A 16684-nucleotide genomic window follows, 5' to 3' on the forward strand; every position below is an offset into this window, starting at 1 on the left:
CACTCACATACAATGTGCAGACATATAAATATAAACACACGAATAAAATTAAACCTCAAAACCAAAACTGTTGAGGTAAAAATCAGCCAACCTATCCAGAGCCTGTTTTTCTCCAAGCTACTGTAACTCACAGGATCACTGCTGATATGCTCCTTAATTTGCCCTGACCCACTTCCTCAGGCTACCACTTCTGACTAACTTCCACTTTTTAATTAATTAACTTATTTTATGTATGTGGGCACACTGTTGCTGCTTTCAGATACCAGAAGAGAGCATCGGATTCCCATTACAGATGGTTGTGAGTCACCATATGATTGCTGGGAATTAAACTCAGGACCTCTGGTAGAGCAGTCTAACAGTCTTAACCACTAAGCCATCTGTCTAGCCCCATCCACTTTTTTTAATTTCAAAAATACTTACTTCTGTACTTTTCACATAGCCAATCTGATAGTTTTAAAGCTTTTGTGTTCTGAAGATAAAGAATTTGTTTTGATGTTTATTATTTATTTTATGTGTGCATGCATGAAGAGTAAGGCACACATACGGTAGTCAGAGGACAATTTTCAGAAAGAAGTTGAATCTTTCCTATTTTGTGGGTCCCAGGTATTAAACTCGGGTCATTTGTTTTGGGAGCAAACACCTATATCAGTGAGCTATTCTGTCATCTACCACTGTTTGGTAGAGCGCCCAGCTCCTCACATTCTTTTCATTTATAGGAGCACTCTGTAAGCTCTTACCATCCAACTGTTTAGCAGCTGCCTCACAGACTCCAGAATGTATAAATGTAGATATGCTCTACTTAGGTCCATATAAATACAAAATACTTAATTCTCTGGTCCCTAGGAGATGGGACACAGTTCAATAGAAGGTAGAAGGCCATCTAGAAAACAGATTAATTTGGAGGCTTGATTCTATTAAGTCAGCTAAAAATAAGGAGCAGTGTTTTAAGAATAGTAAAATCTAGCGCAAGGCCCTGGGTTCGGTCCCCAGCTCCGAAAAAAAGAACCAAAAAAAAAAAAAAAAAAAAAAAAAAAAAAGAATAGTAAAATCTTTAAAAGGCAAATGTTTTGTTGACCATTTTTTGTGTGTAGCACTTTTAAGTTATTAGCTTTAAAATCAGTTACTTTTAATAGAAACAATTTGACCAAAAGCCTGTCACAGAATTCTGAGACCAAAAAAAAGCTTAAGGAAAACAAAAACCCAACAGTCTGCACTCTGGCCATAAAGCAGGACAACAGAGAAGAAACAAGTCTAAAAGATACATACAGGACACAGTTATGTGGGCTTCGATCCCTAGTCAGATATCCTAAGGACCTCAGTGATTGAGAAAGAGAGATAAAGATACTTCCCTTCCCCCACTGTACAAGTGTTTTCCCACAATTATCCTATCCTTATTCTATAGAGCTTCATATTAGAGGTAGCACCTTTGTTCTCAAAGAGCCTCATTTGCTTCAATTACAGCACCCAAGCAGCTGCATATTTATTTTGCAAAAGGATGTGACTGTGTTATCAGTCCATCCTCTTCTTAACTCTCTTGTAGGCCACTTCTCATGTAAGAGAGAGTAGTGAGGAAATCCTATTTTCCTCCACACTCAATTGCCTACTCCAGCTATTCCACTTAGTATAAAAAACCTTCACCATGAGCCTGGGCCATGCCTTTTTTTTCCCCCCCTTTTCTTTTTTTCGGAGCTGGGGACCGAACCCAGGGCCTTGCGCTTGCTAGGCAAGTGCTCTACCCCAACCCCCTGCCTTTAAAAGATAGCTTGGGTGACACTGAGGTTAAAACTGATGGTCACTGGTCCCCTGGGTCATGGATGGAGAACAGTCACAGCTTCTCCTAGTCTAGCACTGGGGATTGACTGGGGGCCTCACACATGTTATGAAAGCACTGTACCAGTGAGTTAGATTTCTAGCCCAGCTATCACTTTTTTTTTCTTTTCTTTTTCTTCGGAGCTGGGGACCGAAGCCAGGGCCTTGCACTTCCTAGGCAAGTTCCTAGGCAAGTGCTCTACCGCTGAGCTAAATCCCCAACCCCTTAGCTATCACTTTTGAGGAAGAATACTATTAAGTTCTGATTCATCCCGAGGCTCTCAGTGTATATGCAGTTCTACTTGTTTCCATAAGAGTGTTTTCAACCAGTGGCTAGAGTAGAACATGCCTTTTCCCTTTCCCTCAGGAGATAGAGGCAGATTTCTGAGTTTGGAGCCAGCCTGGTCTACACAGTGAGTTTCAGGACAACACAGCACTACATAATGAGGCCCAGTCTTCAACTAGTCTTTTATACCAATGCATTTCTTAACAGAGTTAACAGTAAGATAAGGATTTCCAGTATGAGGTACAGTAGCAGCAGTTAAGACTCGAATGACAAAAGCAATGAATGATCCCCCCCCCCCCCGTGTCTGAGGGAAAGTACTCCTAGCCAGCACCATTTCTTACGATAGATTATGTTATGGCCAATCTATTATAGTTCTGCATGATTTATTAAACTTCTTAACAGGTGTAACTCATTCATGTGTTTCTCTTCTGCAGAACTAACTCTTCATTCTATGATTTGCCTTTAACCAAAGCTAGTTTACCTAGTTTTTCTCCCCCCCACTTTTTTTCTTTTTCTTTTTAGTTTTTAGACAGTTTTTCTGTGTAAGCCCTGGCTACCCTAGAACTCTCTGTAGACCAGGCTGGCTTCAAAGTCAGGGATCTGCCTGCCTCTGACTCTCCAGTGCTGAGAAATAAAGGCATGTGCCACCTCTTCTAACCACAAAAATTTCTCAACACTGATATATTACCAAAGACTAACCAAATTCACAATGAAACAAAACAAACAGAACAAAAAGACCCAAACAAACCCATCACAAAGCCCCAGTAAAACTCCATAAAAGAAGCCAGATCACTAGTGCAGACCAACCAGCCTAAGATGTCTTATAGGGGTCAGCATTCCCATCTGACCACCCCTTGAACTATGGAAATATTCATAAAAAGGTGTGTTGCATTTTGTGTCCTTGTTTACAGGTTTAACTGCAATCACATAGGCTTACTGATAACTCTGTGGACTCTGCTTAGCAAACAATGAGCACACATATTAGGACCAACCTCACCTCCCATTTTTCTGGTCCACCAGAAATATGCCAACAGAAGCTGTGAACAGTGACTAAAAACTCCTTGTATGTTTTTGTGGACCTGAGAAATAAAGGGTCACCATGTAGTACCACAATGTGATTACACTCCTCTTTGGAATGAAATGCTCTCCATGTGAATAATATACTCCAGATATCTACCTTAAAAATATGAGTGAAACCAACTATGGTAGAGGACGCCAATAATAAAAAATCTGAAGAGGACGAGGTAGGAGAACGGAGAGTTTGGGATCAGCCTCAACAATACCTTGCTGGGAGTTGTACACCATCAACCGTACATATCTATTATTCTAACTAACTCTTGGGAAGTGGATGCATGTGTTTAAGGCCAGCCTGAGCTACAGTGAGACCTTGTCTCAAATTAACAACAAAAGGCACAATTTAGATAGACCAACAGAAGGCTGTCTAGACCTTATTTAAAGACAATCCTCTTTAGCTTGTAAGCAATTGCCTAGCCCCTTGTTTCTGACTTATTTCTCTGGTCTTTCAGCCTATGACACTCTAATGTCCAAAGGGCCCTCTCTTATGAAACCCCGTTCATCCTTGGAACAATTAACAACATAAAAAGTTAACAAATTAGTACCGTCTCCCCTAACCCTATCAATTATAGACAACTTATTGTATAAATATACCACATTTTATCCATAATAGCTAGATATTTGACTTCCATTTTTCTGCGACAGTGAATTATACTATAATGAATACTTGTGTACAGTGTTTGTATGAGCACACATTTTCATTTTACTAAGGTACATATTAGGAAAAAGTCCTTGTCAGTGTTTGTGATCTTTCCTTTTTCTTGAGACAGGTTTCATTATGGAGTCCTTGCTGGCCTAGAACTCCTTATGCACATCAGGTTGTTTTTACACTCCCAAAGACCTGCTTGCCCTTGGTTCCCCATGCAGGTGTATACTATACCATATCTGACACTGACTAACCATTCCAGTGAGAAGCTGTCTGTCAATGTGAGTCTTGTTTTGTTTTCTTGATACAGAGAATGAAGAAACAAAAATAATACACATGACGCTATACACATAAAGTATATACACATAAGAGCTATTAATTTTGCTATAGTGGCTACTGTCTCTGAAGGAAGAAATGAGACTCATACTGTGTATCTGTATTTTTCTATGTTTGTATTTCTGATAGTTTTGAATATAGATAACAATACCTCAAAGTTGTCTTTAAAAAGTACATATCATCCTGACAGTAAATGACTTAGCTGACCTTGAGATCACAAGTGGTGTTCAGCAGGAGGTTGGAAGGCTTGAGGTCACGGTGCAGAACATTAGCTGAATGTATATACTTTAATCCTCTCAGGATCTGATAAAGAAAATAGCAGATATGATCATTGCTGAGGTGCTGTGTCTTCAAGAGCTTGTAAAGATCTGTCTCCATGAGGTCCTGTACTATATATCTGTTTGACAGGTTAAGGTAAAACTCTACAAGTTGGTCACACTTAGCAAAGCACTGAAGCAAATTCAACTTCTCTTGATCCTCTCCCCATACAGCTTCAGATACAGCTGGGCCATCAAAACAAAAGAGACTGAAGAGAACATGACATACTCTCATGGAAGAAAACAAAAACCAGTTGTGCCCTAGATGGCTTGTTGTGGGCCTGAAACAGAGTATCGGCCCATCTTGAAGTCTTAACTTCTCTGCTCTCCAAATCGTCTACTATCAACCAGTTTCCTCCAAAGCTTAAACAGACATCAACACCTATCTCTTTGGCTCAGGAACAATGTGTAATGGCGCTGTTTTCTCTGCTCCTTGTCACCAACCAACCAGAAGTACAGAAATAGCACTGCCCTCCCACTGAGTCCAATCTCTGCCTTTCTTCGTCATTACTACTACTGTTAAGTTCTGCACATATATTATAAGACCAAAGGAAGGCACGTAAAGAGGTTCTGCTCTTCTTTCCTGCATAGCCACCCACTGCCTAAGCACCTAAAATCTCAGCTAAGCCACATTATTTCTTATGAAAATTAAACCGTATTAACCCTTTGCTTTTAACATCACCATAATGATGTTTTCTTTTCTTTTCTTTTTTTTTTTTTTTGGGAGCTGGGGACTGAACCCAGGCATAATGATGTTTTATTGGGGGAATTTTTCCATTTATTTTTATGCATAAATACTATTCTATTTCTTACAAATTCAGGCTAAATGAGATCAGTTTCATAAGACTTAAGCAAACTTGTTATTTATAAAAGTGTTCTTCTATGACAAAAGGTAACAAGAGCAACAGGTGCAGCAGCAGGAAGCTTTCCTTACACTACTACACCGCTTATTAAGAGGCATGCTTAAAAAGACAAAAGGCTCCTAGAAACATGGAGCTGATATTCCTAGCACTGCAGACTAGGAGGTGGAACCTTATAGACCAGCTCAGCACTGATATCTAATGCTGGCTACAATCATAGGTGTCAGAGTTGATCTGGTCTTAAAGACCTTGAAGCCCAGTTTATTCTACTTTTGTTTTGTTTGAGACAGGATTTCTCAGCATAGCCCTGGCCTTCCTGGAACTCTTTGTAAACCAGGCTGGCCCCTCGAGCTTAGAGGTCCCCTTGCTACCACCTCCCAAGTGCTAGGATTAAAGGTGTGCAGCACTGTGCTCAGGCAAGTTATTTTAAAGATAAGGAAACTGAGGCTGAGAGGAGCACACTAGGACTGTCTGGAAGACACTGATCTGGCCAGGCGTCTATCTAGGGGTGCCTACTTCCTGTTGTGAAGGCTTGTTTGATTCCCCTTTCACTATCATAACAGGCATCATGGAACTGGAAATGACATGAAACAACTTTCCAAAACTAAGATTAAAGAAAACCATACAGAAACTGACAGAGAAAACACTGAACTAATAGAAAACACACTAAAACTAGTTACAAAGAAAAAGATAAAATAGAGAAAAAAAATGCTTTAAACACTAGGTACGTGCAAACGCCACTTAGCATACTTTTACATTTATGGGCAGAGTGGCGCACTTTTTCTTGACTTCGAGTTATTTACAAAGTGGTCAAGCAGCGGCGGCAGCGCTAACGTTAGTTAGAAAAGGATACACATCTTTCATCTGCTCAATGGTTGGTGCCCGGATGATGTCATTGATGCCGATGATGTTCTCATGTCTGAAGCGCAGTAGGATTTTTATCTCTCTCAGGGTTCTCTGACAGTAGGTCTGGTGCTCAAAAGGACTGATTTTCTTGATAGCAACTCGAACTTTGTTGAGATTATCATAAGCAGAACTAAAAAAAAAAAAAAAAATCAAAAGCATGTGACACAGGTTTACAGGAAACAAAACAACACCCCACCCCCAAACAAACAAGCAAGAAAACCACATTTTCCTATTGTCTTAAATAGCAGATAACACTTTGATGAGAATATCACTTCTGCCTCCAAAACTATCTATAGTTGTTACTGAATTCTCTTGACACAACAGAAACATCAAATACCATCAAACACATCTTTATCCCCACCCTCCAAAAAAATCCAAAAACCACCACCAACAACAAAAAACCAGATCCAGAAAGCTTTACTGCCTACTGTTCTTGCAGAAGGCCCGAGTTCAGTTCAGAGCACCCCTCTTAGACTGGCCTTGAGGCCGGCTCTACAGGAGAGCTGTGTCTGGTACTATAAATCCTGTCAAAAAGTCCATGGCCAGGGAAATGATGTCTACTAACTCCCTATTCTAATTCTGCTAACTCAATATCTACTAATGCCTTGTTAAATGGACATGTTGTTAAACTGCCTTCTAAGTATATCGATACCCTTAATTCTCAATGCTTCCGTCAAGCTTGGAAGAGAAGCTTCTTTCTGTAGTGGGTAGCAGGCAATGAAAAGACTTGAAGTGGTCAAAGCTCTGAAAGTGACCGAGAATGCTCAGCCCTCATTTGGACATCCCAGAGGCTCAGAAAATATATCATCGAGGACAGCAGAAAGCATGTAAGAGCTGGAAGATGGGGAAGAATGTTGTGAAAGGTTGCATATGCTCAAGCTAATCAATACTTCAGAATGAATGAGAGAAGGGCTTGGGATGATCTGGTAACGGTTGAGAAGCATCTGGCAAATGATGGCTGCTGAGAGAAGTGATTTTTCCTTTGTGGGAATGGCCAATGATGGGTCGCCTAGCTCATGGTAGATGGCCCCCATATTCATGCCTATGTATGTACAATAACTGGACTCAGGTTATAGGAAAAACATGGAGGAGAGATGTTGGAGGCCCCTGGGGAAGTGGGAGGTGAGGTACAGTTTGGATATGACCTAGGTACATATATGCACAAAACTGTCAAAAGTACATAAAAGTGTGTGTGTATGTGTGTCTAGGGCCTTTTGGATACATGGTCTATTCCAGGACCGAGATGGGTTGGAACAGATTTAGAAGCACACTGATCAACAAATATGGGATTAAAAGCCCACACATTCCGATATTATTTAAGAATATGCTTTGTAAACACTTAGGGAAAAAAAGAGAATTAACATGAGTCAATTATGAAAAAGTCATGGTACACCAACTTCATTTCCTGTTTTGATAGGGTTACCACATCAACAAGAGAGTATTGGTCAGAGCTTCTGGAGAACTCGAGCTACTTGAAATGTACTTCCCATTTGAGACTCCATCATGTTAAGTGTGATGAAGAGGTAAAAGTTCCTACTTTTGAGAAGCTTTGAATTTAGTGAGGAAAGAACACACAAAGAGACACACACCCTACATATCCCAACCTAAACATAAAGGATTTGGGTAAATTAATTCCAAATAAGGACAACAGAGAAAGAATGAAAAGTTGGGTTCAGTGGTGCACATCTTTAATCCCAGCACCTAGGAGGCAGAGGCAGCCAGGACTCCATGGAGAAACCCAGCTCAAAAAAACCCCCCCAAAACAAAAGAGGCGAACTGAGTCTGCATAGAGAGTGCAAAGCCAGCTAGCTATATGAGACCCTGTCTAAAAGCAAGCAAGCAAGCAAGCAAGCAAGCAAGCAAGCAAGCAAGCAAGCAAGCAAGCAAAAGTGGGGTGGAGGAGTAGGGTGCTAGGCAGGCAGACTGGCCCTATAGAGACCACACCCTATAGGAATAGAACTTTTTCTCTTAAAATTTATTTTTTGTATATGAGTATACAGATGGTTGTGAGACACCATGTGATTGCTGGGAATTGAACTCAGGACCTTTGCAAGAGCAGTCAGAGCTCTTAACCACTGAGTCATCTCTCCAGCCCCAGGAACAGATGTTTTACACAAAAGCAGGGGTACAAGCAATTACATATGGAGAGAGAAAGGGACCAGAATGATTATAGGACCACTGACTTCACCCAAAACTGTCCTTTCCTGGAAGGATCCATGCTCACCCACAGTCCCCAATTCTGTCTCAGAAACCGCAGTCCCATGTGTAGCAGGCCACTCTACAATGAGCTCAAGTGAGGAGAACATTGTGGCTGAGCATACGAGTATGCTGTGGGCATTCTCTCCTAAAACTGCTGGTACAGGACGCTAACAAGGTTAAGAATTTTCTAGTTAAGCCTGACCTTTGAGATCATTAAGAAAATATAACTCATCATAGCAGGAAGAACATATATTCTGTTTAATATTTGTTTTTAAAGATTGATTTATGTATATGAGTACACTGTAGCTGACACACCAGAAGAGGGCATCAGATCCCATTACAGATGGTTGTGAGCCACCATGTGGTTTCTGAGATTTGAACTCAGGACCTCTGGAAGAGCAGTCAGTGCTCTTAACCGCTGAGTCATTTCTCCAGCCCCCTGTTTAATATTTAACTTGATTTTTATAGCATGCGGGACTCCATAGTTTCACCCCAGGTCTTATAAATATCAGAGGCAGAAACGGGTGGGAGGTATATTCCTTTAGCATAGACCTAAGAATAATTTACATATGTGTATGCCTCTGTGTGTGTGTGTGTGTGTGTGTGTGTGTGTGTGTGTGTGTGTAGATGAACGAATGAATGCGATGAGGATGGAACCCTGTGTACTGTAGGCAAGCATTCTACATCAAGTTACATCCCTAGCCTACGTGACTTAGAGATCTAAGGATGCCTGTGGATCATGTGCTGGAGACCATAGTTCTCAGAAGTACAAGAGTCACAGAAGCTATAGCAGGTTTTACTGCAGAGGAGAAAAGCTGGGGAAAGAGATCTGGGGACATGATTCAGAATAAGTAATGATAAACCAGTTAACGGCAGTAAGAAACTAAAACAATAACAGACTAAAAACCCTCGCCAAATATTAAGCTATGTATTTACCCAAACCAACAGACTAAGAGGGGAAGTATCAGAAGTCAGAAACTTTAAACTGAGGTAGAGAAGGCTAAGAACTGGAAAGCACTCTCTCAGTCTATATATAGTGAAATGAGGTGCAGTGACCTTGGTCCTGCAAGAAAACAAAGGGAAGGCAGATATGAGTAGAAAGAAAAGTGCTTTTTAAAAAAAAAATGACAATAGCACAGGGGAAGGTGACTAGAAAATGCAGGCAGACTACTGTGAGGTATTATGAAGAGAGTAGGTGAATTAAGGTTGGAATTAAGTAGGGTGGAAAAGAAAGCTCCTGATGGACAATCAGGGGATGGCAGGGGAAAATCAGTGTCAAATAAGATACACTTTCGAAGACACAAGGGTGTGGAGTTCCTCAGTGAGTAGGACACAATCTGGCTTATACTCACATCCACCCATACAAGATGCCCAAAACAATGAGACCAGGTCAAGTCCTTTCCTATGGCTCAAAGATACTTCCTTTCCTACCTCGTTTTTCAAAACAGGGCTTCCCCACATAGCCTTGGCTGTCCTTGAACTTAACTTGTAGACCAGGGTTGACCTCACAGATCCACCTGCCTCTGCCTTTCCCCAGCTTTTCTCCTCTGCCTCCAGAGTACAGGGATTAAAGGCGTAGACCCCCCCCACCCCCTAAAATCCCTGGCTTGCTCAATGTTATTTCAAATGTAATCCTGAAATTGTCCCAAAGTTTGAGAACAAAATGAAAAAAGTTATTTTACATAGGAGAGTTGCTAGCCTCTCCCAAATGGCTAGAAGGAAGCATGTACCTTCCAATATGAAGGAATAAGAAAGGGCTCGGCTTCTAACATTCTCGTGTAAGTTTTTTTTTTTTTAATCAAGTCCAGGATCTCAAACAAAAATGAGCAAAACTGAAAATGGAATAAAAGCATGGTGCCCTCGGCATGAGAATTGAGCGTTTCCTCAGCCGGAAAACAAGTGTAAAGCAAAGCAGATACCGATGTGATTCATCCCCATCAGCCCAGACTCATCAACTGTAAAGCAGAGCACACACAGATGTGTTCACCCTCATCAGCCCAGCCTCGCTGCCTCTAACCTGTGTGCAGGCTGCAAGCTCTCAGCCACTCCTTGCTTAAAAATATTTACCTAGAAGAGACAATATACACAAGCTGGCGCTTAAAACTGACCAGCTCAATAGAAGGAAAAAAAAATAGCCATTACAATGTAGGTTATGTACAAACCAAAACTTAAAATAAGGATATAGGTTTTTGAGGACCTAAAATTTAAAAAGTTTGCATATTTCTACTTTTTAGCTATAATAAAGAAATAGGGACTAATTTACTCTTCTGGTTAATCAAAGAATTTGGGAAGCAGAGGCAGGTGTACTTCTGTGGGTTTGAGGCCAGCTTTGTCTATTTAGTGAGTTTCAGAATAGCCAGAGAAATCCTATCTCCCCCAATAAACAAACAAACAAGCCCTAGTCTATCTATGAACCATGAATCAGAACAGACTAGATATCAGAACAGACAAGGTTGTCTTAGATCTGGGGAACCTGTGGTTGCTCGAAGCTACAAGGAGTAAGACTCAACTCTTTCGTCAAGAGGGGTGTGAGTAGCTCTTTGTGGCCAGCCTGAAGAGACAGACTGAGAGATGTGGCCTGATTCTGGGGAGGAAGCAGAAGCTAGGAGCTGCAATCTAACAATATGTACACAAGGGAGCACTTCTGGGGGTAGTGGGCTGGGGTTGGTTGCAGCTGCAGAGGTGCCAGTGACCTACATCTCTAGTACCTTTACTTTGGTATAGGACTTCACTAAGTTGGCCCACATTATGTTATCATCCTGCATCAGCCAGCCTCTGATATCTACATTTATTGGGAACCACCAGGTGGTCCTGGCACTGATGAACAATTCTTAGTAATAGCTAGAATTTGCCAACTGCTTCTCAAATGCCAGGCACTGCTTGCTCTGTGTTAGTTTGTGTAGAAGGTGGTATTTCAATGATGAATTAAGGATTTTAACACAGAGCCAAAGAGAAAGGTATTTTAGAAGGAGCTGTGGGCACTCAAGACGGTTGACAGGGGCTGTGTAGCACAAGTTACAACATGTTCTGGGGAAGAGCAAAGGGTGACATCAGACTGACAGTGAGAGTGGCTCAGTCAGAAATACAGGATAGATCTGTCTAAAGGAAGCTAAGGCAGAACTAGGAACACCAAAGACAAGACCACTCCCACCATCCACAGTTTGAAATGATAGTACTTGTTAGACTTGCCACCTGTTCTTCATGATCAAGGCATTAATAAATAATTACACGCTGAAGTTATTTTCCTTTGAGCCAGGATCTCTGTACTGCTCATGCCTGCCTAAAACTTACTATGTAGCTTAGGCTGGCTTCAAACTTGTGGTCATCCTCCTGCTTCCACAATACTATGAACAACATTATGTCCAGATAAAATTAATTTCCTTTAATGGTAAATGGTATTCTGTTTAGTCTCAACATCACAAAAATAATATCCCAATGTATCCAATATCTTCTGTAATCTTAAATTCATTCAAAGGCATTAATCTGAAGGCTTATAAGTTTTTATCAATGGCTTAAAGAAGAGGTTCTTAACCTGTGGGTCACAACCCCTCTGGCAAAATCTCTTATCTCCAGAAATATGAGTCCTAACAGCAGCAAAATCAGTTATGGAGTATTAAATAATTTTAAGGTTGGGGTCACCACAACATGAGAAACTGTATTACAGGGCCACAGCATTGGAAAGGTTTAGAACCACTGCCTAAAGGATCCATGGTTGGGGGGCAGGAGGGGTGGCAGAGGGGAAGACCAAGAAAAAGAACTTGTTATAAGGTCAAAGTATGGGCCCAGTGGAAATGATAGACACATGGAGTCAGTACAAAAGTTAAATAGTTAAGAGACAGGAACATCAGTTTTAGGAATCACATTGCAGAAGTTCCTCAAATACTTTTTGCCTTATTCATTGGTCCATACCCAGGTTGGACTCGAACCTATTTCCTGTTTCAACGCCCTGATGAGTGGGAAGAAACACCATGCCTGGCTTGAAATTTTTATTAATCATCTACAAGTTTGTTAAGCAATGTGAATGGACGGGCTTCTAGTCTCATAACTACATAAGGGCGATGCAAAGACATACATATATTAACACATACCAACATACTAATATATGATATTCTGAACAAATCATTATGGATATGGAGAAAACCAGAAATAAATAGTTACTAAAGTGAATAGAGAGCTTGGTTTATATTGGGAATTCATAGAAGGTTCTGTCTTCTTGGCACAGTGGGAGAGTCCTTTAAACAGAGACTTTAAGGACTAGCAGGATTTAACATTTCTTTTTTTTTTTTTTTCTTTTCTTTTCTTTTTTTTGGAGCTGGGGACAGAACCCAGGGCCTTGCGCTTACTAGGCAAGCGCTCTTCCACTGAGCCAAATCCCCAACCCACTAGCAGGATTTAAAATGGTTTTATTTGGATAATGGCAAGAGAATGTTCTACTAGCAGGCTGAATAAAAGTCACCATTTAAGAGTACACTGACCTACACAAACTGCTACAAGCAACTGATGAAGCTGGGAGTAGGAGGGAAGAGCACACCTATTGGTGGGTCGTTAGCCCTGAAGACATACATTATATGTAGTAGCATATATATGGGCTAAACAGGTTGTATTTGAGGATATGTATGTATATATAAATACATACATACAATAATTGATGAAAAAGTCATGAATTTGAAGAACAGAGAGGAGGGATATATTAGAGGGCTTGGAGGAAAGGGAAGGGAGAAATGTTGCAATTAAAACACAATCTCAAAAAAGGCCAACAGCACACTGAGTACAGATACAGCTCAGTGATGCTAAAGAAACTTGGCCATTATGCCAAGAATTTAACATCTGTTAAACATGCTTCCATTTTAAGTGGAGAATAAAAGTATTATGTTTATATATTTAAAAATTAATTTATATTTTGTTATTTTATGTATATGAGAGTTTTACATGTGTATACCTGTGTGTATCAAATATCTGCCTGTCAAAGTCAGAAGAAGGGGTTGGATTCCTTGGGATTGGAGTTAACTGATAGTTGTGAACCACCAAGCAGGTGCTGGTAATCAAACCCAGATCTTCTGTAAGAGCAACAGGCATCCTTAACCACTATGCAAAGGCCAGGAGCCTGTTCTACAAATTGAGTCCCATGACAGTGGGAGATATGCAGACCCTGTCTCAAATCCAAACAAAGCAAATCAAAAACCCAAGCAGAACAAGGAATTGAGTGTGAGAGAAAGTTTAGAAGCTGAAACTCATATTGTTCTTCTAGAACACCCGAGTTTAGGTCCCAGCATCCATGTTGGGTGGCTTTACAACCACCTGTAACTCCAGTTCTGGAGAATCTGACTCCCTTTTCTCACCTCCATGGGCACTCCCCACAAAAATTTATTAACTTCAAAATAAGACAACAATCCAATTATTAAAACAGGCAATAGGATATTTCTACAACAAACACGAAAATGTGATTGATGAAACGTAAAAAGGCAAGTGTGCATAAGAACCACACACACATCTTTTAGAGCAGCAAAAACAAGACTAGTCCCAGCTAGTGGAATTACAAATGGCACAACTATGACAGAAAGCAGCTGGGGGAGGCTTCTGGAAACCCAAGCCAAACTAGCTGCAAGGGAACTGAGTCTGTATTTCCACACAGACCTGTGTGAAATGTTTATAGGAGCTTTATGTGTAAAAGCCCCAAAGTGGAAACAGTTCAAATGTCCACCAAAAGTTAACGATGTGGGAGCTGGAGAGATGGCTCAGAAATTAAGAGCAGCACCGCTCCTGCAGAGGACCTGGGTTCAGTTCCCAGCACCTGTGTCAGGTTGTGACTCTCTACCTGCGGCGGGTGTGTGTGTGTGTGTGTGTGTGTGTGTGTGTGTGTGTGTGTGTCTGACATCCCTAGCCTTGGAGTAACCACTGCCCCCAATATATAATTAACCCTCCCAAACTATACATCCATACATCCATCCATACATCCATACATACATGCATACAGCCTATTTGTCTTCTAAAGAAAGAGAAAGAAGTCATGGAATTGGACAGGAAGGGAGGGAGGTGGAGGGATCTGAGAGGTGATGAGGGAGGGAGAGGAAACCATGATCAGAGGATACTATATAAATAATGAGGAGGCACACACCTGTAATACCAGTATTTGAGAGGATCCCAGGTTCAAGGAAAGCCTGATGCAAAACTTTGCATCAAACAAAACAAAAAACCAAAAACAAAAACAAAGCCAACCAACCAACCAACCAAATAATCAAGTTGGGGGTGAGGAGTGGGAAGGACAGACAGGAGGATTCTGAGTTTGAGGTCAGCCTGGTCTACATAGTATGTTCCAGGAAAGCCAGGGCTACATAGAAAGATACTGTCTCAGAGACTAAATAAAACAAAACAAAACAGGGAAGCAAAAGTAACAGTCTGAGGAATACCCAGCCCATGTGATGGCATTCAACAACAAAAAAGTGAATTGAGATATGCAGTGTCAGGAATGAATCTGAAGAAAACCAGACAATAAACAGAACTTATTTTCTACTCCATATGATGTGGAATAATATATATGAAATTCTAGGAAAGCTATAGGTAACTTCTCTTGACAAAAAGTTGATCTGCGCTTGCTTGAGGCATAGATTCACTATAAAGGAATGAGAGAGTTTTTTGTGGTGATTTAAATTTCTGTGACTTCATTGTGCTAGTGGTGACAGTTACACAGGTACATATAGGTGTCAAGATTTAATTATATAAAGAAGCATTAAAGTGGGGCATGGTAGCTCACAACTTTGATCCTGATGTATGGGAGCAGAGGCGGGCAAGCTCTGTGAGCTTGAGGCTAGTCTGGTCTACACAGTGAGTTCCAGGACAGCCAAGGCTACATAGACCCTGCCTTACAAAGTAAAGTAAACCAACCAACCAACCAACCAACCAACCAACCAACAAAACAAACAACAAAAACCCCAATGTCAAGATGTTTTACCTTTTTTCTTTTTCTTAGTGCTGAGAATTGAATTCAGGATGTCACATGCTCTTAAGCACAGACATACCCTAAGCCACTTTTCCCATTCCATACCCTGTCCCCAAAGATGCTACTTACTACATAAAAATTATACTTCAAAGGGGATGTTTAAAAGACTGAGGAAACTAGAGAACAATATAGCTCAGTTGGCAAAATGTGTGTTGTAGGAGCATGGGAATCGGCATTCAGATCCCATGAAATGGATCTAGTAGACTCCAGAAAATGGCAGGACAGGCAGTCTATCCTAACAGGTAAGCCCTAGGTTTCAGGAAGAAAACCTGTTTCAAAAAAAAAAAAAAAAAAGAATCTGGAGAGACGGCTCAACAGTTGGGAAAGCTTGCTGTTCTTTCGCAGAACCTGAGCATCCACATCAGGTGCTTACAGGGGACCAAAGGCCCACCTTTGACTTCCATGTGCTCCATACATACACCTATGGCGCTAACTCATACAGACACATACAATGGATGGATTGATAGAAGGGTGGATAGAGCCGGGCAGATTTCTGAGTTTGAGGTTAATGTGATCTACACAGAGAAACCTTGTCTAAGAAAAACAAAAACACCTCCCAACACTCGCCAAAAGCACATCTTTTAAAGACCACAAGTTAGTGGGGCTTCTGAGGAACAGTACCCATATTTGCACACACATGCATCCGTTAAGAACAAGTGCCTTTTTACACTGAGCTGTGATAAAATTAAGGGGCTGGTTTTCTCATAGTCTGTGGCTAATACTAAAGGCAATTCCAAGGGAAATGTTCCAAACAAATTTCAAATAATGACAATATCTTCAGAACAAATGCCCACCCCTCCACAATCCTCCTGTTTTGGTATGGAATTTCTGATTACATTTAGCTTTCCATCTTATCCTCCCCAGCTACTTGTCGTCCTGCAACCATATCTTACAGCAGAGGCTCAAAATATTTGTCTAAATAAAGCAGTTATGTAAAAGTGCCACATACTGTACACAACACTAAGCAACTAAACTGCTACCTATCAACTGTGAATGGGTTATTTTTAGAGGAAGCCATTAAGCTGTTCTCTAAGCCTTCCATTTTGGTGAACTTTAATTATCTGAACACCAAACTACAGTACTTCATCGCACAGATAAAAATTAACTTGTCTTGAGATACTAAACAAGTTAGACTGATCCAAATTAATGTTCCAAAAATAAGCAGGTAGACAATAATGACTACTTTAAAAAAGTGTTCCTTACTTTAACTTGGTTCTCTCATAGTTCAGGAAGGCACTGCAATTGGGGTTTTGC

The 16684-nt window shown here is 40.8% G+C and overlaps 1 protein-coding gene across 3 annotated transcripts in view; it reads right to left on the minus strand.

The window, feature by feature from the left end:
- Window positions 1-16684, minus strand: part of Mapk1 (mitogen activated protein kinase 1) — a 65236-nt gene that overhangs the window by 24738 nt on the left and 23814 nt on the right. For all 3 annotated transcript variants that reach the window (NM_053842.2, XM_087575251.1, XM_087575252.1), the window contains 2 exon segments: window positions 4359-4548; window positions 6182-6364. In NM_053842.2, coding sequence (NP_446294.1) covers window positions 4359-4548; window positions 6182-6364 — 373 coding nt within the window.

Source organism: Rattus norvegicus, chromosome 11 (assembly GCF_021556685.1).
Source record: "Rattus norvegicus strain SHRSP/BbbUtx chromosome 11, alternate assembly SHRSP_T2T, whole genome shotgun sequence".
NCBI lineage: Eukaryota > Metazoa > Chordata > Mammalia > Rodentia > Muridae > Rattus > Rattus norvegicus.